The following is a 26352-nucleotide window of genomic DNA, read 5'->3' on the forward strand; positions in this document are numbered from 1 at the left end:
GTATTCCAAATTATTTGTAGCTGTACTCTACTTAAAAATCATCCTCATATTAAGTATAAGGAATTACATTTAAATGATTCAATTCAAAATAGATCTCCTAAAAACCAAAATTTTCTATTTTAAAATAAAATAATCAATAAATAAGAAATGACTATATTATATTATATTAATTATTTAATAATTATTAATTAATATATCTATATATATTTTTTTAATATCAGGATCAATGATTTTAACACTGATCTTAGCTGAAGATTTGATGGATGCTTCTTTAGCCAGTGAATTCTGCATTTTAGAGAATGCTTCTGTCACGTCTCAAATGACAAATAGTTTCAGCACCAAACTGCACATTTCTGGTTTTCCTTGAACTTTGTAACTTGGGACATGGAATTTCCATCTCATAATTTTAATTTTACTATTAATATGCACTGTACAAACTAATCTGCAGGATTTAATATAATCAATGCTAAAAGACCTTTAGGCCTTTTCATGCAGAATTCTTGCACTATGTTTCTTGAATGACTGTTCTTGAATATCTCCATATATGAACAGAAGAATGTCTAATTCTACCTTTTATGACATCCTTCTTTCACAACAAGAACATCTACACAGTGAGATCATCATCAACAGTTAATATGTTAATAATTTACTGTTCTACTTAATCTGAAGCAAATTCCAAATATTCTCTTAGAGACTAGGAAAACTCTGCAAAGATTGCTTTAAGCATAATTATAAAAAAGAAAAATATTTCAGTCATATTCAAAGGAAGTCTTGCTTATGATTTCCTGATGATGACAAAATAGCATTCCTGATCTAAAAGCATAAGAATTAAAAATCATTTATGTCTACTCTAAACATATACATACAGTAAACAGATTGCAATAGAAATAATTATGTATTGTTTTATTAAAAGGCAAACGTCATTTTTATGAACAAGCTCACAGAATTTTACTTAATAAGTAACTATTACTTTAGCGTAGATAAAAATAAAAAATAAAAAAAATCCTGAAAACCAACAGCAACAACAGAAAAGATTAAGCTCACTCAGATTTGAAAGATTCAAAAAGTTTCAAAAGTTCTAAATTCAAATTGAAAATTATTGAACAAAAAACACAGACTAATTGCACAAAAAATTGTTTTATGAATTAGGTTTATACACAAGCAAAAATGATATATTTTGGTTTGTCATCCTGATTAGATATAAATGGGTATATTATGCACATGTTCACAGTGTGGGGAGAGATTAGATAATATGCATGCATTTGATGACTATCTCCTAGCTTTGAATTTTTAAATTTTCTGTTTGTTTTTTTATATATATATCTTTTCATAAGAAAGCATATCATTCTAATATGACTACTGTTAAAAATCTGATTATTGTGTTTACAAAGAATTTTAAGGAATAAGCTTCTTACCAAGAGATAATGATGAAAGTGACCTATTTTTCCAGTAACAGATAGATCCTTTTTTGTGACACAGGAATACTTGTCAGCAACAGAGTTTGCCTGCAATATAACACTGTGTTTTCCAGTTTCTGTACTCTTAAAATAGTACTTTCCAAGTATCTAACTCTCTACAGTTAGTGCTCAGAAGGAAATAAAAATATTTTAAAGTGATGAACAAGATCAAATTACCTCCAAGTTTCTTAGAAAAACTTTCACATTTCTACTCTCTCTTCCTGTGAGAAAAGCAATGCAAGAAACTGAAAGTTGGATACAAGCTTTTGTAACTAGGAATAAAATCATGTACATCTCTTCATTTCAAAAGGCCTTAAGCTCCACTGCTGGCACAGACCTCAGATTAGCCATATACTCCAAAATTTTACCTCAGGCTTCCCAAGAACAACTTTAAGCTTTTAAAGCAATGCTATTCTGAAATAAATTTTGAAATTACATTATATGAAGACAGTGATGTTTTCTTAGAGATGCTGTACTTCAAAAATAAGATACACTGGCAGTTCTGCTCACAAATATATTTGATGCTGCTGCTCCAGAACTACACTTCCACAACACTGTTCACTGCAGTGCTGAATACTCCAATTCGGCCAACTAGTGCTTTGCAGAGTGTTTAATTTTCTCTGTTTTATTTCTATTCTGTGTACTTACTTGACATATACCATTTCATATTTACTTCATTTTTAGCGTGTATTTTAAAATACCCTTTTCCTCTGCATTATCTAAAGGATTCCCATTATCTCATCCATGTATGGAGACTGTATTACTTATTTCTTTCGCTTCTTTATCTTAATTTTCAGTAACAGTCCAGTAGCCCACCGACATTATTTTCTATATTCTGTGATGACGTATGTTATGGAGAGCAATAAGAATGGCTATGAAGTAGCATGAAGTAAGGAGGAGGGGGAGGGAGGGGAGGGGAGGGGAGGGGAGGGGAGGGGAGGCGAGGGGAGGGGAGGGGAGGGGAGGGGAGGGAGAGGGGGGGAGGGGAGGGGAGGGGGAGGGGAGGAGAAAAAGAAAAGAAAAGAAAGGAAGGAAAGGAAAGGAAGAAAGGAAAGAAAGGAAAGGAAAGGAAAGGAAAGGAAAAGGAAAGGAAAGGAAAGGAAAGAAAAGGAAAAAGAAAGGAAAGGAAAGGAAAAGGAAAGGAAAGGAAAGGAAAGGAAGGGAAGGAGAAGGAAAGGAAAGGAAAGGAAGGAAAGGAAAGGAAAGGAAAGGAAAGGAAGGAAAAGGAAAGGAAAGGAAAGGAAAGAGAAAAGAAAAGAAAAGAAAAGAAAAGAAAAGAAAAGAAAAGAAAAGAAAAGAAAAGAAAAGAAAAGAAAAGAAAAGAAAAGAAAAGAAAAGAAATGTTGTTCATAAATTTCTGCCCTTCTAGAAGGAGTACCTTCCTACCATAAAAATACATTTTTATCAGGTCCTTTCTTAATAACATTGTGTATTAAAAGAAAGTCACACTGAAAGTAGCCCTACAAGCTTCAGCTACTGTTAGTTTCATTTTGAAATTCTTAATAAAATTTCTTACTGTAGAAGTCGGGATTATACCTACATTAAATCCAATACAGAGGAACGTAAAACAGATGTATCTTGAATCATCTAAGTCCAGATCAGGGAAAACGATACATACACTTATGTGAAGTTATAGCATGCCTGAAGCCCATTACCCAAGGCATTTGCAGCACATTCACTTTAAGTCATTTTTTGAAAATGGAACCTTATAAGGTTTGAAAAGTTTTGTCCCTCTTGCCCCCTATTTGTATAGCTCGCCAGAATGTTTATATGAGAAGAGAGGGGAAAAATTGTTTTCTACTGAAGCAAAGATTATAAAATAAATTAATTAGTTAAAAAAAAATAGAAAATATACTACCAGCAAGATAGAGCAATTAAAAACAAATTTTGCATATTTCGTAAAAGTCTTAATGTTAGTTCTAGTTGTGAAATAAACTTCATCTGAAAATCTGCTTCCCTTGTGATGTAAATCAAGATAAATGAGTGTCTAAAAGTCTTAAATTCTGCTGAAGAGCAATACATTTCCAAAGAATATATTTAAAAAAAAAAAAAGAAAAAAGTTTTAATTAAGAAAATTGCAATTATAAAATATGCTAAGGATATTTTATAAAGCAAAACAAAACAAAACAACAAAAAAACCTATAACCTTCACAGTTCTAGGTGAATTACACTGCAAACATAAAATATTATACAAAGGGTAATATGTCTTAGAATTCTTAATGCACATTTGAAAATCTCAGTGTATTCATTTCCTTTGCCAGCCCTGAAAGAAAATCCTTTTGTTCACCAGCCCAGTCTTTTCTAGCTGCAAAATATTTCATGAAAACTCAGACTAGTGTCTTTCATTTTTCCTCTCATTCTACTATCTATCTTCTGGATGACAGAAAAGCCAATATTTTCTGGTTTTCAGTTTTATTTTCTGCCAAGGTAGACAACATGATCTTCCATGGATGATTTCAGCTTCAGAGTAAATGAACTCTAATATGTAAGCTAATTTTTAGTCGCTTTCTTCTGCTTTTTGACTTTAAAAACAATGGTTCAACAGAGTGAATCAGGGTAATAAAATCCCCTCTGACTTTCCCACTATTTACAATACTTTTAAATTTATTCACATGAGTAAGCTTTTGTGGAAACTGTACCTAGCTAGATATGGCAGTAATGAAGACCTTCTGTCTCTTCAGGTGTGTCCAGTGTCGGGCAATTAAGCCCAACAAAGAACTGTGTGCTGGTCTTCAACATATCATAGTTTAGTACAGTGGAAGCCAGAAAAACTGCCTGAAAGTAAACTGTAGTTTTGTAGTTGTAGGCTGCCAAGCTCAGTAGAAATCAACTTTAATATGATCTTCTGATTTACAGTACTTCTAGTTACACCTGCAAATACTAGCACTCGAACTTCCTCTTAAAACAAAATTAGAAGCAGGTCACTGGTTCTAGAGCAGAGGCAGATTCACACTAAAGGAAGAATCTGCTAATGCTACTGTTCCATGCTAAAATCAAGTTGATATGATAGCAAGCACCTTTTCCAAATTCTTAACAGCTGGGGCTGGATGGTAGTGGTGTTGAGTGCATACATATGTCCATTATTTCATTCACAGAATTTAGCTCTTTTCCTGTTAGAGTAACATATTCTAAACTGTTCTTTTTTTTCTTTTCTTTCTTTTTTAACTTCATGAATATGCTTGACTGTGCATTTTTTGCTGAATCTCATGACTTTCCTCATGATTTTTTTTGTTTGTTTGTTTTCACGAGCACTTTAAAAATGTTCACAAAGATAATAACATGCAAGAATAGTTTCTGCCACTTTCACAACCCCTTGCTATCCCCATGCTCACACTACTTGTCAGGAAGCAGATGGATAGTCCTCATCAGCCCTTTCATCAAAGCCCCCTGATGTATCCTCAGGCAATTCTCCCACTTCTTGTTAAACAATTCCAGCAAAGGAGAAATTCAACTTTTTTTTTTCCTTTTTTTTTTCTTCCCCCCTCCCCCTACATTTGGGCAATCATCACAGGAAAATGTATGTATGTGCACACATTAGCAGTTTTTTTGTTAAATTCACAAATATACTTTTGCCCCGAAACGACTGCTAAAAATATGAGTGCCTTCAATCAAAAGTTCAATGATCTATCAACATGGATTAGTGAAAATGTTGATGTTTACTTTTGCAAATATATATCTGAAGAGGAGCAGATGATAAACAGCTTTTAGTTTGCTGTATTTATAACTGACAGATGGGTTTTGGTGAATAAGAAGCCAGTACACAGTGCAACCACAAAATAAAATGGTTTTTGGAATGGTCTGTAGTAGCTGGGAAAAAACTGAATCCCAAAAGCATTCACTGCAAATTTCTAATGAAAATCAGCAGTCAAAAGAAATCCATGTGGGCAGATCTCCTGTGTCCACCAGAGAGCAAGATGCAATATTTGTACACAGTTCAAGTACCTTCTTACTAATGAAAGAGTGGAAAATGCTCAGGAAAGCAATACACATTGTGTTCATACCAGAATATGGTATATTCTTACCATAGGTTTCAACAAATGCTATGCCATAAATATCCAATGTCTAGACACAAAATGTCACAAATGTATCACTGAAGATGTTGTGACTAGCTAACTCTGATTTGATCTTTAAATGTACTTTTTTTTTCTGGTTTGAAAAGATGTTAGGAAATCTGACTTAATGTATTTTTGGGTATATTTTTCTTATAGCCATATCACAGCCATGAAGTAAATTTCTGCAGGCATGCTGAATATTGTGAATGATAGTCTGCTGAAGTCTGAAGAGATAAGCCTTAATAACACATTTTATGGCTTTTTCTTCTCAAGGACATCCAAACAAATACATACAGCAGTGCTTAAAGGAAGCCATATGTATCTTTCCTAAATTTCTATTTTCTTCCATCAGCTGCTTACAAATGTGGTATGCACATTGCTTGCCACTTCCTATGTCCAAGTAGGTATGCTTCCCTCACAACTAAGAGAAGATCAAATCTGAGCACGAATAGAATACTGAATTATGCTTCTGCACTTCATGTAATTATGCTAGATATCCAATAACGAGCAAAGAGATTTGTAAATTCTGAATTAAAAATAAATTCCTAGCCTTCAAAAAAATAGTCTCATATTTTCCTTTTGGTGCTACTGGATCACTTTATCAAGTAATATCTTTATATTTAATTTTGAATGAACAGAAAGAAAAATTCTACTATTTGCATCATCTATGTAGTTTATTTGTTTGTAAACCACATTTCAGTGTTTTGTTGCTGTTGTTATTTCATTAACTACACTAAGCTCCTTTCTATATGCTGCATATTCAACTCCTCTGGCTTTTAATACGAATGTTTTGTTATTCTCAAACTACCTCCATGCTTCCTATATATTTTATGTACATAGAGAGGAAAGGACATCGAGGGGAAGGGAGAAAGAGAAAATAGGAGAAAATAGTGTAATCAGGGATATCTGAGGACACAACTGTGTAGCATTTAAAATAGCTCATCATTCAAGTTACGAAGTCAAGAACTGAAAAACTGCCAGCCAAAAATCACACTTCTCAGAAAATGGACTGACACAAAAGCACAGCTCTTGAAAATCAGCAAGACATACTTCCTCAGTTCTAAACATATCACCTTCAAAAAAAGAATAAATCCATATTTACATCATATTAGATCTGACTATTCAATGGCCCTACGCTTTGCACACCTTTCTTTTCAAATACCAGTTTCAAAGAGTGAAATATCTAAAGTTAACTCTTAAATGGACTAGAAAGATTCATGACATGGGTGCCATGTAGCAACAGAAACTCTAGATTTAAAAATATACGTATGTTTAGCATAGAAAAATCTTTCAGTTTGAATGAAAAACACATTCATAAGGGTACAGGAAACTTTGTAAGTATAGTAAGTCATGAGAACTGTAAATAGCGTTTTAGAGTAAAAATCAAATAAGCAATAACTCTACAAATTAGATTTCCTAGCTTTGAGTACTAATATTGATCTTTGTTAAGCAACAAAATGTGATGCAAGAATAACGAATTTTGTGTGTAATACTTGATGCAGGCCAATAATGTCTTTGTACATATTTTATTAAAAACTTCCAGTTACTGAAATGAGTGAAATGCATATAGCAAAGTAAACATAAATGTGCCAGTTAACAAACAAAATGAAAAATGATTATGATACAGCATTTGAAGAACAAATTATTTTTCCTAATTTTAAGTACTCTGTATAATTTTAATTTCTCTAATGTACCTTTATATCTAATTCCTTAATGAATAGGTAACATGAAATATATTTTGAAGATTTCCTGCCTTGTACATTAAGTGTTGCTGAATAACAATTTTTTTTTTCTTTAAAATTCACTTTTTACTAACCATGTCATCTTCATGTTCTTTATTATTAGCTGTGTATACTTGTACACAGCACAACATTTTGGATTGTTTTGCAATATTTTAACAGCAAATCAAGTTGTATTGCTAGTACCAGACCACAATACCTTTATTCAATGAGTACACTCTTTCCAACTGCAAAAAAAGTAATTTTTGGTTTTTTTAAAGCCTCTGCTTGAAAAAATTCTGCATTATGTTGTAATTATTTTGTAGTATGTTGTTAAATATTGTAAATGACAACAAAATTTAGCTGTTAAAAATTACAATGTGACCTTCAGAAATAATTTGGAAAAAAAAAAGAAAACCAAGGAAGGAGATCCATAGCTAATTATACTAGCACAAATATCATGTCTTAAAGAGTACTGCATCGTTTAACACAGCTTTGGATCTTATCACGCATCTTAGTAAAAATACTCTATCACAAACTCAAAAGCAGTAAATAAACATACAATAAACAGACAAATTTATATGGATATTAACATAATTGATAACTTTAGTACTAGAATAATCTAAAATATTTTTTCTCTGAACAGCATTCAGCCACTAATACATGGCTCTCATTTCTCTTGTACTAATGTAAGTCACTGACCTTAGGTTATGACAAAAGGTTGAGCTAACAGGGCTTGTTTAGCTTGGAAAGAGAAGGCTGCAGGAAGACCTCATTGTGGACTTCCAGTACTTGAAGGGAGTGTTTAAACAGGAGGGGGAATTACTGTTTACAAGGGTGAATAGCAGTAGGATCAGGGCTTTAAACTGAGACAGGGAAGATTTAGGTTAGATATCAGGAGAAAGTTTTTCACACAGAGTGCGGTGACACACAGGAACAGGCTGCCCAAGGGGGTTGTGGATACCCCAGCCCTGGAGGCATTCAAGGCCAGGCTGGCTGTGGCTCTGGGCAGTCTGGTCTGGTGCTCCGTGACACTGCAAATAGCAAGGGGGGCTGAAACGAGATGATCACTACGGTCCTTTTCAATCCAGGCCAATCTAAGAAAGTTAGAAAACATTACACTTAAAGTACACTAAAAGTTATCTTATTTCAATATGTGACCCATGAAATGTAGTTGCAAAAAGCTAGGCTATGAGAAACTTAGTTGAGTATACAGAGGTTTCTTATCCAGAATGATATAAAGACATAAAATTGAAATCAACTTTGCAGTGCCAAAGGATGCATTTTTCTGACAATGTAATAAGTTGATATTGACTCATAATCAGGTACTGACACAGAAAACACAGGCAGAAATAAAAGATCTGTCTCCGCCCAAAAAACTCTACCTTCTTCACAGCTTTCCAACAAGAACTGTTAAGAAAGGACTTCAAATAGTTGATTACATGTTAAAAAAAAATGATAATAAAACAGTTTACCATGGTGAGATGTGAGACTCAATAATTTCATACAAATGTATCTTAGTTACTATTGTTTATTATTGTTTATTATTATTCAATGCTCTGCAAGTAGTAGCCTAATTCTGTAATTTTTAAATATTACCATAAATATGAGCTGATTTATACAGCTGGTACATATTTAGCTCATTAGTTGATATAACTGGTGTGTATTTAGCTTCTGGAGAAGGACAAAAGCTAAAATATTAGATTATAAAGCAATCCTTAATAAATACACCCTGATTATTACCTAGTAGGAATGCATATGCACATGAATGAGCATTTTCATAAAAATGTTTTAAATTCAGTCTTAGTTACCTTACAAAAAATAAATAAATAAATAAATAAATTTAAAGTAATAGCTATTTTTGTATTCAGGGAAATATAACACTTAATTTGAGATATTTTACTTGAGATACAGAGTAATCTAAGCATGAAGATGACAAGCTCTTCCAAAGCTGAAGTAGTTCTGCATCTTTAAAATCAAGCTTGATAAAATTTACTCAATAAACTTCAGTAATCAGTTAAATAAAAACAAGTATTCACAAACAAATCCTTATGTATGGATCTGGTTGTAATTACCTATTGTGAAAACAAACATCATTCATTCTCTGGTGAGTGTTTAGAAGAACTAGTGAGAATTCTGTTTCACTGTTTTATTTTAATTTTAACATCATGAACAAGATGTTGACTCATTGACAAATTTATCTCACTATGTTAAACTGCTACCTTAAAGAATTTGAGTTCAGCACATGGGAAGAAAATCCTGCTCATTTCCTTTATTTCCTCCAGATGGCCAATGTCAGGAATGGCAGGGTTCATGCAGGCTAACATTTGCAACATAAGTATTGTCCACTCTAAGTCAACCTAGTTTAATTCTTCAAAATCCATACACTGGAAAGGAGCCCTAAAACCTGGTTTAAACCAAGTTTATGCCAAGTTTTACATAGAGATGTATCCTTCCATTTTTTAATTTTACTCAGTTTACCACAAAGTTTGGAAAGCCAAGACTTTCCAAAAATGAACTGAAAGATTTCATCAACATTCCCTTTCTGACTAGGTTTACACAGTGCCTTTAAAACCTTTGCCTTATAAAAAAGGGAGGAATGAAGAGGGAAGAAATCACATTATAAGAAAAAAAAAAAAAATCTTTAAAAATATTTGGTTCTCATAATGATAAAACATTACCTTTTCCACTCATCCATTTAAAAATACAGCATGGATCATTTGGTACCAGATTTAGCTACACCTTTTGAATTCAGATGAACTATTTTGATTGTTTATACAACAGAGAAATATAGGAGACATGTATTAAAGTATTAACTTTTTCCTTTGTTAAAGATATTCAGCCTGCAGTGAATTAGAAAATTCATTAAACCACCTGAACAACAGCTTCTGCAATCATACTAAGCTCTCCCTGAGCTGTTTTTCCATCAGTGTCATTGAGTCTATTGTGCAAGAATTAGTAACTGACCATCAGGGACCTTTTCATACTGAAATACCAACAGATATCTCCAACATCCCTCGATTAGCTGACTTTTAAATCCAGACAACTATTTTATTGAAGATCAAATTTTAAAAGAGTTTAGGAATGTAAACACAAATATAATAAAATAGACTTCTACCAAAAATGAATAAATACATATCCCCAAATACAAAAAATAAAATTCTGCAAGGCCTCTGAATTAACCTTCTGACATGTTAATGACAAAATGTTACCCTCTACAGATGAACATTTTTATTCAAAGGCTGCAACATAGGTATACTTCAAACTATCCCAGTAGTCACATTAGTAACAGCATTCTCCTTTAGCCCAATCATAAAGACCTAGAAGTGGAAACACTTCAGAAGAATATAACCTAAGAATACTTATTTTGTTTGAAAGTTAGATAAGCATAACTACCAAATATGATCCTATATGAGATCCTATTCTATCTCAATAGCACTTTAGAAACATTATTCAATAATAACTTAAGGAAGTCTAAATCCAGGCTGATACAAATCACTTGATGATATTTACAGCAGATGTAAAAAGAGCAGTCTTAAGCACCACATCTGTGGGTCAGCATCACATCTACGGGTCAACTCTAATTTTTTTATTCCACAAAAAAAAAAATGGTTTGTGGTTCTAATTGAGACTTACCTTTTAATGAAATTAAGTATACACTTTTGAACTTCTGTTTTGTGTTTCACATAGTATTACAATACTGCCTAGTTTATCCAGAGCTGGCTGAGCTCCAGTAATTGAAATAATGATCATTAAATGTTTGTTCTGTTTTCTTTGTGTTACTAAAAGCTTTAGCTGTTTAAATTGAAGGCACTATATAAACCTAAGACTGTTATTACTGAAGAATAAAGAAGCCAAAAAAAGCACAAAATTGTAAGTATTAATATGATAGTGACCTTTGTTCCTCCATATTTCAATTGAGATGTGACTGCACAATGATTCTATGTTATCATATTGTTTAATCTAATCTTCCAACATACATTACTGCCTAACATTTTTTTTTCGAATAAGCCCTTTGTAATTAAACGGAACGTCTAACTCCTCATACCTTTATTCCTCGAAAGATCAAAGAGAAAACTTAATAACTGACTTGAAGATCATTAACGAGGTGACCTTCTCTAGTCTTAGTTACTTCAAATTTTGAAGTAAAAAAATTTTTCACTTCTTTTTTTTTTTAAGCAAATAAATTAAGGTCAAAGATTTGCAATTATTTTATAACAACTAGAAAATATTTGGTTTAATTTTTTTTTCTAAAGCAAGTGGATTTTCCATTGTAGAAAATAAATAAATAAAATGATTTAATATTTGAGTCCAGAAAATGCTGGCAAATCTCTTTTTCTCTGGTTTCTTATCTCCAGGGACAGATACCATTCCCTTCGTCGACCACATTCAAATGGAATGTATTACTTGAACTTTGCATCACTTCAAAAGCCAGGTAGCAGTCAGAATGAAGTGAGTTATACGTCTCACCACCTAATCTATCAGACAATTGTGTGAAAATCCTTTTACAAAGCAGTTGGTGTTCCAAACACCAGTTGAAAGGATCTGGGGATATTCCAGACAGCCCACATGGATGAAAGCTTTCTTAACCTACATTAAATCTTGATAATGCAATAATGAGTCTTTTAAAGGGATAACTCTAATTCCCCTATCTAGTGCAATAAAGACTGTATACAGCTAATCTGCTTTGCCCTTTCAATTAAACTCGTCCGGGACGTTCCATGTAGTCAGCGCCCTGAATGAGTCATTAAAATTCTCGTTCTGTAAGAGTTGTGTGCAGTGCACTGTTGTTTCTAAATTCCATTAAATCCAAATGGTCTTTATCGCTCCATGACCACTGTGACTTCAATCAGCCAGTTTAATTACCTTACCAAATTGTCAGCAGAAGTAGCAAAGAAAAACAGGAAGGGCTGTGACGTTATCAAATTGAAATCTTCCTCTGTGCCGTTTAATCTAGAGCAGTCAATAACAATGCTTCTCACCTTCTTGCTGCCTTCCCGAGGCTCTTAACCTTATTCCTCTTTCAAAGATTTCTGCTGCTGTTTGTACGACTGATTTTGAACTCCTCTCCATGTGGATGTTAACGCTTATTTAAAGCTTCTTGTCCTTGGCAGTAAAATTTTCATTGGCTGTATATACTGGAATTACCAACCCATGGACATCTGAGGGCTACTACAAGTGTTTGCTTTGAAGATTTTGATCGCATTCTCGATCTGAAGGCAAAGTACTTCCTGATCAAAGCCAGCTCTGTATGTTTGACCATTTAAATTCATGCAGAAAGCTTATGCCCTTCCATTAGAAAAGTGCGAGTGTAAAATATGAAAGAAAGACGGTTCTAGTAAAACTCTACCTTACTCAGCAGGCATTTCTCATTTGAGCTCTGGTCTCACAGCCTTTTGCACAAAGCTGACCCTCCCTGCTCTTCCATGTCTTTGCTGTGTCTAACAGCCATCTGATAAGAATGGTCACTTAAATCTCAGAAACGTATGGGTCACTGCACTGACAACTGCACAGGCAGTGAAGGCAATGGTGCAGCCTCCCGGCTGGTTTTGCCGAGCCCCGTTGAAAAAACATTCCTGTGTGGATAAGATCAACCCTTTTGAGGAGAGGGCTCAGTTAAGTAGTACGGCAGATGAAACCTGTGCCGCACTCTCACAAGAGAATTCTCTAGTGCAAAGTAATTCTCCTAAGATCCCGCAGTGGAGCCGAGTTGTTCCATTTTTTCTTTTCAGACCCACAGATTACACTATTGACCATACACAGCTCTATTTTGCAACTGCTCTTATTGTTTTGCTTTACGAAGGACATGGGGGATGTGCTAGGTTTTGCAATGGTTTGATGTGTTGGTTTTGTTTTTTCTTAAGGAAGAAAAGGAAGAAAAGGAAGAAAAGGAAGAAAAGGAAGAAAAGGAAGAAAAGGAAGAAAAGGAAGAAAAGGAAGAAAAGGAAGAAAAGGAAGGAAGTAAAAGGTGGGAAATTATTACTGGAAGAGTACAAAACCATCTTTCATTGAAAACTAATCCACCTCTTTCGTCTTAGCTTTCTTTTGCTTTTAAACTCTGTCTCCTGTCCTGTCCTGTCCAGTCCTTCTCCCCCCCCCCCCCCCCCCCCCCCCCCCCCCCCCCCCCCCCTCAGACACATACGCACACCCTTCTTTTTCAAGATGCATTCCATCCCACAACACCCACGCCCCTTTCCCATCTGCCTGAAGCCAGCATTCACTGCAGACAACCGCAACACCAAACTAGAAGAGAGGTTAGACCATGGACCTTTAATCTTCTTTACATCCTCCACAAAGTGGGTAAAGTCTTATCGGGTCTGTGAGCTCCCTGGGGAGGATCCTCGATCTTTCACACATTTTCACCCGAGTAACTTGAGAGGGAATTAGGGCCAAACCGCTTTCACATCCCACTCACCAACCTTTGCAGTGGGAAAGACGAGCAGGATTCTGTTCCGCATTACTCTCGGTAACAGAGACAAGGCCCGAAAGGGGCAATTTAAATAAAGACGAGAGTTTTCGAGTACTGTGGAGTTCAAAGAGCACCTCATAGGAACAGGGAAGAAAAGAGGGGGGTTTTAAGAAGCCCGGCCTCTTACTGCCTTGGGCGAGAAGAAATAGGTTTGTGTGAACTCAGGTGGAGAGTTACTGGTAGTTAACAGCTCGTAATGGCTCGCTCATTCAGCCGTACAACTGCCGGCGTGCCCCGAGGGGGGAAAGACAGAAGCGAGGGGGCTTGCGGGACCCGGCGACAATGGGGCTCGGGAGCAACTCGGCCCGGCTCGGCTCAGTTCCGTTACTTGGTGTTTCGTGGGAGCTGCTGCCCTGGGTCTGTTTCGCCATAGCAAAGAGGCGCGGGATCAGAGAACTGTGAAAAGTGGTCCCCGATAATGGAGTGGGTCTGCCGACGGTCACAGATTCGGGCTTTTGTAACGGCGCCAAGTAATAAGGAAAAAGTTTCCATCACACTCAGCAGAGGAGAGACAAATACCAGGCAGTTGCTCTTCTCCTTCACCAGCTTGGGACCTGGCCTGATACCCATAGCAGTGGCTCAGGTTTAAGTTTAACTGAGCAATTGTTTTAGCTCCCATCAGAAACCTTTGGCTATGGTGGGCACAAGCCTTATGCTTTTCCAGGGCTTGCCTGTGGGAAGCCATTCAGGAGCAGCAGAGGGAAGCTATATACACATGCCGCATGAAGCAGAGCCTCACTTCGGTGAGGCTGGTGCAATGCCTGCACACCTGGCTGCCCCACTCCTGCAGCAGAAGGCAGTGGGCTGGGTGCGAACAGAGACATCGCATGGCCTCTCCCTGTGCCTGCTTCATGAAACACAGGCAGAAGCAAACCTCTGCCTCTTCAACAGCCAATCCAGGTGGCTCCAGCTCCCTGTGTGGTTGCAAAAAGATAGCTTGAGAGAGAGAAAGGACATGCTGGCTAGTCCCAACAATGACAGAAGCCGTGGGAAGGACAATGCGAATCCATGGTGGTTAATTTGCACAGGAGGAATGAGTGGGCTGGGGCTTTGGCAGGCTCCAAGATCTCCCCTGTTGCCATAGCACTGCTGGCTGAGGAAGAAGAGAGGGGGCTGGCAGGCTGCCTTCTGCAGGGAACTCCTCAGCTCTCGCTGCTCAGGGAGTAGTCCGTGGCCAGAAATGGGTATCCCAGCCCTTGTTCTCAAGGACGCTCGGAGGAGAAGGGGACAGAGAGAAATTTTCCTCTCAAGAAACAAAGGACTTCCCTCCTCCCCATCATGCCCTGCACAGAGCTGTCACCCCTGGAGAAGGAGCTGGACATCTTTCACGGTCACATAGTCACTGCACACCTGGACCAGGCTCAGTCCAGACTCTTTACAGAGGCAACATGCAACAGGCCCACCTGAGCAAGGGGGAATTCTTCCTCCAGCTCTTTTACATCTAGGATTTTTCATACTAAGATTAGCTAAACAACCACTCCCTGCTTCAAAGCCTTACAGTTGGGCTGGTGACAATTTAAAGACCAGGAAAATCATTCTGTGCTCTAGAAGCAGACTCAGTCATCACTGCTACAATGGAGTGAGTACCCTATTGCCCAAATGTGTGACCCAACAGCAGTGTGGAACAGACGTTAGCCGAAAAAAATAAGTGCATGCGGGACCATGGTTGCTCTGGGTGGCAGAGTCCCACTGTATCACCTCCAGTCTCAGGATTCCTTATTGTTCAAGTCTTTCCCAAACGCTGTTCAGCAGGGTAGCTCTGTAGGTAGTCTGGATTACCAGTTCAGAGAGGATGCTAAGCTAAAGGAGGAAAGCTCACCTCTTGGTGATAATATGGCCAGGAAGATGATTGTTTACACACACAGCTATGCTTGAAAGTAATTCAAAGGTCCAACCCTCGGCACCAGTTACAAATCCCGGTTCACCCAAACTGGACTGTGCCACATCACACAGCCCCAGTGCTAATTTCACAGCCATGATTATGGAGCAGACTGAATGCAAAATCAACCTGGCAATGACATACGGACTCGCTTAGCCATGTCCAAAGAAACAAGCATTCCTCAAGACGGTTGCTAAGAGCAACGTGCCTTAAGCACCACCTTTAGACCAGATGGAAGCAGAAAATAAGAGCTACTACGAATTCAGCACACGAGATCAGTAGCAGGCTGGTGACTTTTTAATCATTACTAACCTTCCCCTCCAAATAAAAGTGAGTGCGTAGGGGAATTTAAACAGAATTAGAAACACACCAAGACACTACCCCCGGAAGAAGACGAGAAACTTTCAGAGCCCCACGGAAAGAGTTGCAGAGTCTGCTGGCAGCTCCCAACGGTCGGTGCGAGGGTGAGAAGCACCCAGGCTGCCGCCTGCCCGGGGGTGAAACTTTCGGGCTGCGCCATCCTCCACTGCCTCCGTGGTTCGCCCACTGCCGCGACCACAACCCTCCCGTCCCGCACACCTCGGCTCGGCAATGAGGTTCACTTTCCCTTTCGTCCTGTTCCTGCCTACTGCAAAACTTTGACAGAGCAGGCATGGTGGCCAGAACGTCTCCCTTGCTTGTTTTCTTATGCACATATACACAAAAGCACGCAAAGTCAGTGCTGCTGAGGTTACTTTCATGGTCCAGACGGGATAGTCTTTAAACTTTCTGCTTTATTTGAAATCTCATTCTGATCTATGATCATTGTTCTCTCTTTTTGTTGAGGGGGGAGGTGTTGGAACTCATGCAACTTTTCTGACGTTGAACAGCCTTATTTTTGTAGCATAACGCAATGATTCTTTCGCAAGCGTGGAACAAGGCAAAAACCATCTCTAACCCTAAACGCCAGAGAAGAGGCAAGCGAGTGGGAGCCCAGCTCCGAGCTGACGGATGACAGCGTCGCGCCCGTGCGACATCCGCTCAGATGGATCAGAGGCGGGCGGGCGGCCGAAACTTAACAACTACTTGACAGGTTTTAACTGATGAAGCACTCTGATTTCCACTACTATGGAAACAAAATAAGGTACATTACGAGGGAGCCACGCGAGCTCCGCAGCCCCTTAAGGCATAAGCGTTTGCCAGTCATTTTTCTCTCTATTGTTATTATAATTATCATAGTCGTGCCGTTACTACGGCTACAATGAGCTGCAGCGTCAGAAAAAACACACAGCAATTCATGCCTCCGGATGCAAAATACACAGAGACTTCAGTGCCCGACTCCGATAGCACGTCCCAGCTGTCCCCCAACACCCCCTTAGGAGTCAGTCCTACGTAAATCGCATTAGGGCTGAAACGCACAATGAAAAAGTGTCGAGAAATCTTACCAAATCTTAATACATGTGTGGTTCCTTGAGAATATCCAATCCACAGTAAGCAAAGAAGGAGTCTAATGGTGCATCTGAAGACTGGATTAGTTAGAATAGGGGAAATAATCTTCATGATGTTTCTATGCACACACGCGCAGCCTTACTTCCCCCTTCTAAGCCGTCAGGTTTCTCGGTAAGGTGAGAATGAGGATAAGTAAACTGATGGCCCTCAGACACGATCACGGCATGGTCACAGAGAGGAGAGAGTCTACGCTTCCCAGACCCATTAGCAATCCCTGTATGATCTTCATTCACTGCGCCAAGGAACAACCTTCAACTGCAAGGAATGGTGGGACATCCATGTTAGTCGGGGGAGAATCCTTGAGAAATCCAAACACACACGACGTCCAGCCGAGTAAACCTGGGAGGCAAGAAAGGAGGAAAATCAATAGGTAATCCAGCTCGAGAAATCGCTGAGGTATCGCCACATAGCGAGAGTCAATGAGCACCAGCCGTTTCACTGGCGAAGCTTTTGCCGTGCTCCCATTCTACTGCACTGCTGCACAGCTCCTGACGCGAAGCCAAGATTAAGTGAGAGAAATTGAGATAGCTCCTCTCTTCTTAAGGCTGCCTGCCAGACAGCCTTCCTGATTTCTATTATGCAACAGATCTGATCGCCTAGCGTTGTCGGAGGAAAAAAAAAAAAAAAAAAACAGCTCGGTTTTATTTACAGCTTTCTAATTGTTATTAGTCTTTCAGTTGTTCTGAACAATAGCTATAAGTGTCTGTGCCGGGGGCGGGGGTGGAAGAAAGGGCTATAGGACAGAAGGAATTCTGTTTCATAAAAATCAATTCACGCATTTTAATAGCTGACTGGATGGCTCGAAATTACTTATCTTTAGAGCTGAGAAAGAGAATGCTGAAGATAAAATCATGCATGTTGTCAAAGTAACGTTAAGGCTAAAAAAAGATCATGATATTTACGTTTACTGACTTCTACTCGCATTAATGCTTGAAAAGGAGAAAATATGATAGTTTGCCTGCTGCACGTCCTTCGGAACTTGCCTCGGATCCAGTGGTTACACAGTACCAGACTGCTTTTGCAAGGTAAACAGGAACTGGCAGCACTAGAACTGCTTTGTTGAATGCAGAGTCTTGTATTTCAGTTTTGCTCTAAACAGTAACTTGTGGATTTCTATTTTGCATTCTATTTTGTCACTCTTTTTTCAGGCACAGCATTCTTTTCACAGTATTGCTGTTCCTCCTTGTACTGAATGGTGTGTGTTGCTTGTCAGTTTGCCGTTCTCAATGGGAACAATAGCACTGATAGAGGTGTACCGAGTTTATATCTGCAACTGCAGCCACGGACTTGTGTCTCATAGCCAGATGTTCAAAAGAACTCACTCTCTAGAATAGTTGAGACTTTCCTCTGGAATACAATTAGTTGTGTGCTTGTAACCATGAAAATAGGTTAAACTAGGACTGTCAGTCTTTGCAGTCTGAGATAAGCTTTTGCTGAGTATACTTAAGCATTATTAAAAATATTAAAAGACAACTCCTAGATACCCCACCAGGAAAATGAACTCATTTTATTCTATATTCTGCATGTAGATATCTTTTGTCTCTTTTGTATCCCTCCATGACTTTTATTACCAGAGAAAATATCACTGAGAGACTTCCCCCACGCATACATACAGATGAACACAGAATAAATGTGACTCTACAGAATTAGATACTGATGATGCCAAGCAAATTAGAATAGTCTGATATATCTATCAGAAGAATAACATGGCAAAGGTAAGTTCCAGTTTGTTTTTAAATGATGCCTCTGTATCGTGGACATGTAAATAAGTAACAGTAGCATTTAAATTATTACTTGTAATGTTGATGTTTTGTATCCCTGGGAGTGTCAGCAATTCACAGTAACTTTCTTGTCATTATGGCTTTTGGTTTCCTCAGCATGCTTTTACTTAAAACACTGTGAAATGCTGATGAAAATAAATGCACGTTCTGTGAAGGGATTATTAAACATCATTGATTTTTTTTTCTTTAAGATGGAGGCATAACTGCAGTGTCAAAAATAAGTATCATGAATGGCTAGTTCTGCAGTCTAGCAGGGAATTCAATCAGACGGTTTGACTACTGGAGCACTTTAAAAAGAACACCTAGTGTTAAAAGCAAGGATATCTAGCGACTCCTTCAGTTCACACTTAGAATATCTCCGAGAAAAAATACACAGACTGAGATGCTCTTTTTTGTATTTGCTATATCCCATTTTTTTCCTCTTCTACTTTTTCATTTTTATCTTAGTTGAACACTGTGAGCATTTATTTTCTTCCTTATCTTTCCTGAAATGTTACTGAAATAGAGGACATTAGACATTTTTTTTTAATTCTGACCACTCATACATAGCTTCCTGCTCAAAGTGAATCTTTAATTTAGACTAGTTTTGGTAAGAATTTATGAATGCATAGGATTCCTTAAGAGCTTTAATACAATTGACAAGACAGACCTGGGACAAAGTGTCCACTTTGATGAATCTTATTAAAAAAAAAAAAAAAAAAAGTAGTTGTAATCAAGCCCAACAAAAGTCCTACATCACCTAGGCGTTTATAGAATAACTAGAATCATAAAATACCTTATTATTCATTGCTTTTGTTATTAAATGCTCAGCAGCCCCATCACACCCTTGGCCTCACTCGTGGCTCTGACCTGCCAACGGGAGCAGCTCCAGGACCACGGACAGCGCCCGGCTCGGCAGGCTCGGTGACTTTCAGCACCGCGGAGAGCGCTCCCGACCCGCGCCCCTCCGCGGCGCCTACGCGGCGAGACCTACCGGTGCACGAGAGCCTTTTTTCCCTCCAATCCTTTCACGACAAGGAAAGGAAATTAAAATATGTTATCGGCTTCTTTAGAAGCACATCTTATACCCTCTCTTATGTTAGCTGGCTCGCTACTTTATGACATTTTATGGGTTCAGGAGTATTGCTCACCTTATCTGCCATCACACGTTGCCTAATGTTCGGCATTAACACCCTCTCCTTTCTCTCAAATCACAACTCCCACTTTGAAGGGAGATCGTGGTTAATCCAGAACTGCCTTCTCAAGAAAATCACTTCCTTATTAAAAAGTAAATCCGGCAAGATATAATGTGTTTAGAATTTGAGGAGCATTTGGGGGTCTGAAGACAATTTACAGTCCACGCAGTTAAGTGAAGCATCAGAATACACTACTCTAGACTCCTTTTCTGTAAACTGGACTTTGGCTTCATTTCATCTTCGTAGAGGGAGGAGTAAGAAAGAGTAACCTTTACAAAGATCCTTTTGTTCACCCTCCAGAATAATTTCAACGTAGTCATAGGAAAGTGCTCTTAAGTACTTTCATATTTCCTTCCTTGTAAGACACACAATTCAAAGGTTGGAGATCCCTAATAAAATATTCAGCTGGAGAAACTGGTCTTGTCTCTTGGGGGCTTGTCACCTCAGTGCAGTGCAGTATTTCTCAGATTAAAGTCTTTATGAAACTGTCCTCTTTGCTTCAGTGATCAGCAAATGGGAAATCCACAATTCCTTGGTTAAATGTTTTAATTTGTTTTACATTTTGGACATCTATAGTAGAAATGGTAGTAATATATTCTTAATACACAAGGACAATGACCAAGTGAATGTGGTGTGAAAAATAGTATTTCAGCCACAGGAGGGGAAGGAGAATAGATCATCTAAGGCCTTTACATCTTTTCTGAGTGATAAAAGCCTACTAAATTCTTCAACTATGTGTCAGGTATAAATGGTGATCTTATGTGTCTAATGCTTCATTCAGAAAGGAGAGATATGATTTTGATTACCTTATTACATCAGGCACTTTTTTTCCTTCAGATCATATTTTCATGTGCTGTTATCATAATAAAAGTTAATCCACTTCCAGCTAGCTGCCACCTACTGGGATGTACAGTTTTACCATATCACTTTTAAAAGGAAATGGCTTTCATTTTCAGGTCAGAGCTCAGTCTCTAAGAACAGATGATAGATTTTTATTTTTATTCACTTAAGCTACAGTATTGTCCTCTTCCAACAACAATGTATATAAATTTAGTATGTATAAAACATAAGATTCCCAGTGCTTTTTCTCAGTTATTTTTCAAGAAATCTTTGCATGTGCTTCAGATTCACATACCACCACAGTCCCCCCTGCTGTTGCAGTATGGTGTATGGAGTGCCATAGTTTACCGCAACACCTGACCAGCCCCTCCAGATCTCCAGGCATGAGTGTTGCAGCTTTGCTGACAGTGCAGTAATAACAGTCCTTCCTTTTTAAACGTTAGATGAGTTATTCCAATGATTGTTGATAGTAGCATTGAAAAACACATCGCAGCCCACTTGCACTTCACTCCCACCAGCTATAAAAACCATAGGTCCCCTCTGTGTGTTATTATTAGCTCAGTCCAAATTTACAACCAAGTTTCTGCTGCGCTGATAATTAATGACATTTTAAGATGGTAATTAATTTTCAGCTAGCAGAAAGACGTTCATTCTAATTAACAAACTGAGTATGCAATTGATTAACTTGTTCAGGCACTTTTGGGTATCACAGCAATGCACTTTCCTAGCAGATTTTAAACAGTGAGAACAAACATTTCTGACACTATCTACAGTTCAGCCTTTCACCCCTTCGGTTTGCTTTGTGGCTGCAGAAGCTGTGAAAGATTTTGGGAGGAGAGGAAGGATGTATAACGTTTTCCACGCTCTACTCCACTAAAAGTTTCTAAGGGAAACGTGAAGAGAGGTGTCATTATGAAGTATCCATTCCTTTTCAGCGCGCACAGAGCTTTCTTAGTCGTGCCGCCGCTGTAGGCAGGAATGTCTCTGGCTTCATACAGAGTGTCAGCGCCCTGGCTGGGTTAGCGATGGATGCTCGCCCAGAGAATGCTGAATTTGTTCGGAAACCAGCGCCAGGTCTGCCGACAGCCGAAAGGTGGGATGGCTGCACCCGCAGTTGGCGCCGGGGCAGGGGCAGAAGGAGACCTCACGGAAGGAGAGCCAACAGTCTGTGGGTTGTCCACCCACAACTGAGTGAAGTTAGAGCTCGTTTCTCATCTCTCCTTCCCCAGTCGGGGGGGATACCCCCGGGTTCGTCCACCTTCATTCCGGCGGCTCAGGGCTGCTGAAGGAGTTGGACAGGGGGCACCGGGTAGGTACGCTACCCTGGATGCTGGCCCCACTTCCCACAGTAAGGTGAGGAGAAAGCGGAGGGAGAAGAATGGAAGGCTTCAGAGCCCAGAGGCAAGAGCCGGCCAGCCTCGCGGTGCCCGTGTCAGTCAGCTCAGTGTCCGCTTTGCCCAGAGACACCTGTCTGGGAAACAGCGCGGTGGGCAGCTCTCCCAGCAGCGCAGAGACCCACCCGCCGCCACCACCACCACCCCACCGCTGCCCCTCACTCGCATGCAGCCCCTCCGGGCAGCCGGAGACCCCGGGACATCGTCCTACCTTGAGCTGCGGGCGGGAAAGCGGGGAGGGAGAGGAAGGCGGAGGCGGGGGGGAGGAAGGGCGGTGGCAGGACGCCGGGGGATGCCCGGGCTGCGGTGCAGCCGGCGGCCGGGCACCACTGACGGCGGCAGCAAGCGGCGGGCGAGGGAGGGAGGGAAGGAGGGAGGGGAAGGGGAGGGAAAGGAGGGAAGGAGCGAGCGAGGGAAGGAGGGAGGGGGGGAGGGAGGAAAAGAGGGAAGGAGACCCGCCTTCCTCTGGGAGCGCTGCACAGCTCCCTTTAAAGGAGCAGAAACCCGCTTCCTCCGCGGCCGCCGCTCCGGGCTCCGCAGAGCCGAGCACTGCCAGGCCAGCAGCAGCAGCGGGCAGGGCTTCACGGGTGGGAGGCTGAGTAGAACCTCTCCCAGCTCCCTCTCCACGGCTCCAAGGGCCGAGCTCGGCGGACAGATCACGGGAAAGCCAAGCTCCTGAGCGGGGTTCCCAATTCCATTTTGCATGTATGAAGGCGACATGAGGGGTCGGAATTCATCGCCCTCACAACAGCACCCAGCAATCCCTTCCCTGTCCCCGTGGCCGCAGGGGTGATAGAAATGTCTGGGTGCCCTCGTCCTCTTCTCTACATCATCCTCACGGTGAATCCCTCCTGCACCCCCCAGCCTCCTTTCTCCTTGAACTAGCAGGGACAGAGTTCCAGCAATTTACCCAACCTTGTCCAGAAAGGAAGGAGCTGGGACAGCAAGGCTGTGGGGTCGAGAGAGAGGGCAGATAGCAGCCAGACAGAGCCCGCGGCGTCGGGAAGGCAGAGCGGGGGCCTCCACGCTCGATTCATTTCTTAGTAACAGCGCTGAGGGACGGAAGGGGGGAAAGTGGGCAGGAAGGGGGCGTCGGTAACGAGTCGTAGTGCAAAATGCAGCCTCCATAGCCCCCTACAGGATTACCAGTGTTCTCTCGCCCCCTGCCCCGCTCGCCCCCGCAGCTATACAGGCGTCCTTCCGATTTCCCCTTTTCTACTTCCCATTTTGTTTTCCGGTTCAGATATGCCTTGGGTCGCAGCAGGAATTCCCCTATGCCTATCCCCGCCCCACTGCCTTCCCGAGGTTCGATCTGCCGTCCCCTCGCTTCTCCTTCACGGCCAATGCCCGTTCCCGCAACCGCACCTCCAGAGGATGCTCAGGCTTTTTGCCCTGCTTCATCTGCTCGAGCATCCAGCAGGGAACCGCGGCTATAGAGGGCGGAGGGGCTCGAAAAGCGCTCGAGAGATGGGGGTTGGTGACTGAGAAGCTCCTATAATTAAGTAAACAGCAGAGTTGTTGTGCGGAGTAAATAAATAGTCAATGATCCCATTGTCGAGGCGAGAGCAGGCGGCACAGACCGCGCCGGGCTCGCCGCGATCGGGCCTCTGTGACTTGCAGCTTAATGGCCCCGCAGCACAGCCCTTAATTACTAACAGCGCGCTGCCGCGGCCGACAAAAAAATTCATTAGTCACTTCATTTGCCTGAGGCCGTAATAGAGATAACTCTGGTCAAAAACAAACGCGGTGACGAAGCGAAGAGCTCGATGTCACTCTGGGAGCGAAGGTGGCCAGAAATGAGCGGGTTGCTGCTTGTGGGGCCGGCGGGCAACCCAGAGGGGAGACCCCACAAACCTGAGCCGGAGAGAACCTGAAGGAGGTAAAGGAATCACGGGGATGACTACAGAAGCCGCTACAGGATCTCCGCTACCTGCGGAGGGTGGGAAACGTGTGAGATCTGATGGGCAAACAAGAGTTGTTCAAGCAGCAACTCTGTGCAAGCTAGGGGTCGATCCCCCTTTTGTCACGGAGCACTTTTGCTCTGTTAGTATCCCTAGTTCTCAGACCAGGCAGACACACGAATATGGGACTCAAAAGTATATTTCTGAGATGAGAGAAACGAAGGCAGGAGAAGAGAAGGGATGAGGCATTTCAGGTCTAATACTGTGGGTAGGATGTGTAATACCTTCCTGTAATCATTTCACCTAAACTACATTCATGCAGAATCTTTTCACTTGTTGCCTAGATAACAGTTCTGTCCTGACATGAGACTGTCAATGATAAACAGCCTACAGCAGTTACCACAGAACCTGGGTCTCTCTCAGACTGGAGATTCCCAGTGTCAGCAGCGCTGTTATTAACATTTATCACTGTAGATACATAAGAACTCTACATATGCATAATTACTCAAAAAAAGTTGGATCTGGGAGACATGAATGAGCCTAAGATCACACTACAAACCAGTGACATAAAAGGAAGACAATTCAGGATTCTATTTTCTCAGGCCTTGACTACTGCAAAATGCCCACATTTCAATAGTGATGAAGTTTCTTGTGATGAGTCTTCCTTGTTACACTATGGAAGCTTTGAAAATTATCAGTACTAGCCACCAGAAAGAAGCACATAGGAATACACAAGCATACTTAGTCAAAATTCAAAATGAGATGTACAACAGAATGTGTCACACCAAGCCCTGGTTCTCTGAAAGAAAAGAAAAAACACAGAAACAAACAAAAGCCTCACAAACAAACAAACAAAACCCCATAAGTTTATTCAGTTGATTCTTTTCTTTGAAGTTAATTATTTTAATGACAAGTAAAGCTGTCAAAGGTGAAGATAAATATTTTCTCTCTCTTTATGAGTTACTTGAAACTTTTTGTAAATACCAGTAGAATTTTGAACCTTGAATAAAAGTAAATGAATTTATAGAGATCTTCATGAGAATATTTTCTAGTTTTGTTTTCCCTCAGAACTATTTCTAAAGTCAAAGAATTAAATAATCTGGGTTTAGCGCAGTTCTATCCTATCAGGTGCATTTACACTATTTAGTCTTAGAAGTGATGTAAACATGTAACCTATTTTCCTTAAGCTAAAAAACAAATGAACAACAACAAAACAAAAAAACAAGGATGATAAGTGTACTGTTATGACTCCAAACATTCAACATATATATTTTTGTTTCTCACTTCAGTTTGAGTCAGATATGCCAGTGTAAACACTGACAGAATTTAAGATCTATCAAAAGAATTTCAAAATAATTCTGTGAAAATGGCAGATCTACAAATAACCACAACTTACTAACATCATCTCTTAGGTGTTTTTATATTAGCTTTTCTGCTCAAATTAATGACCCCAATCTGAATATTAACACTTGTTCAGGATGAGTAACAACTTGTGTTCTGACACAGAAAACAATTAATAAAATCATATAATCATAGAATATTTTGTGTTGGAAGGAACCTCAAGAATCATAGAATACTAGAATCACAAGGTTGGAAAGGACCTACAAGTTCATCTAGTCCAACCTTTCCCCCATTACCATGGCTACCACAAGCCTCTAAACCATATCTTGTAGCTCCTCATCCAGACGCCTCTTGAACACTGCCAGGGACGGCGACTCCATCACCTCCCTGAGCAGCCATTCCAGTGCCTGACCACTCTTTCAGATAAAAAGTTCCGTCTTATGTCCAGTCTAAACCTCCTCTGGTACAACTTATGGCCATTTCCTTGGGTCCTGTTTGTTGCCTGGGAGAAGAGGCCAAGCCCCTCCTCATCACAACCTCCCTTGGGGAAATTGTAGAGGGCAGTGAGGTCTCCCCTGAACCTCCTCTTCTCCAGACTGAACAATCCCAGCTCCCTCCACTGCTCCTCATAAGGCTTGTTCTCCAGACCCCTCACCAGTTTTGTTGCTCTTCTCTGGACACATTCCAGGGCCTCAGTGTCTTTCTTGTAGTGAGGGGCCCAAAGCTGAGCACAATACTCAAAGTATGGCCTCACCAGTGCTGAGTACAGGGGAATGATTACCTTTCTGCTCCTGCTGGCACACTATTTCAAATGCAGACCAGAATGCCATTGGCCCTCTTGGCCACCTAGGCACGCT

At 40.3% G+C, this 26352-nt stretch overlaps 1 protein-coding gene across 5 annotated transcripts in view; it reads right to left on the bottom strand.

Moving 5' to 3' along the window:
• Nucleotides 1-22614, bottom strand: part of GRIK2 (glutamate ionotropic receptor kainate type subunit 2) — a 341691-nt gene extending 319077 nt beyond the window's left edge. For 2 of the 5 annotated variants that reach the window (XM_015858741.2, XM_032443244.1), the window contains exons 1-2: nucleotides 22465-22612; nucleotides 17000-17402 (exon numbers count right to left, since the gene is read on the bottom strand). In XM_015858741.2, coding sequence (XP_015714227.1) covers nucleotides 17000-17114 — 115 coding nt within the window. In that variant the 5' untranslated portion in view covers nucleotides 17115-17402; nucleotides 22465-22612. Of the gene's footprint in view, nucleotides 1-16999; nucleotides 17660-22464 lie in introns of those variants that run through there. The other 3 variants (XM_015858743.2, XM_032443245.1, XM_015858742.2) reach the window with 3 other exon arrangements.
• Nucleotides 22615-26352: the final 3738 nt, after the last annotated feature.

The sequence above is a fragment of the Coturnix japonica genome, chromosome 3 (assembly GCF_001577835.2).
Source record: "Coturnix japonica isolate 7356 chromosome 3, Coturnix japonica 2.1, whole genome shotgun sequence".
Taxonomy (NCBI): Eukaryota; Metazoa; Chordata; class Aves; order Galliformes; family Phasianidae; genus Coturnix; species Coturnix japonica.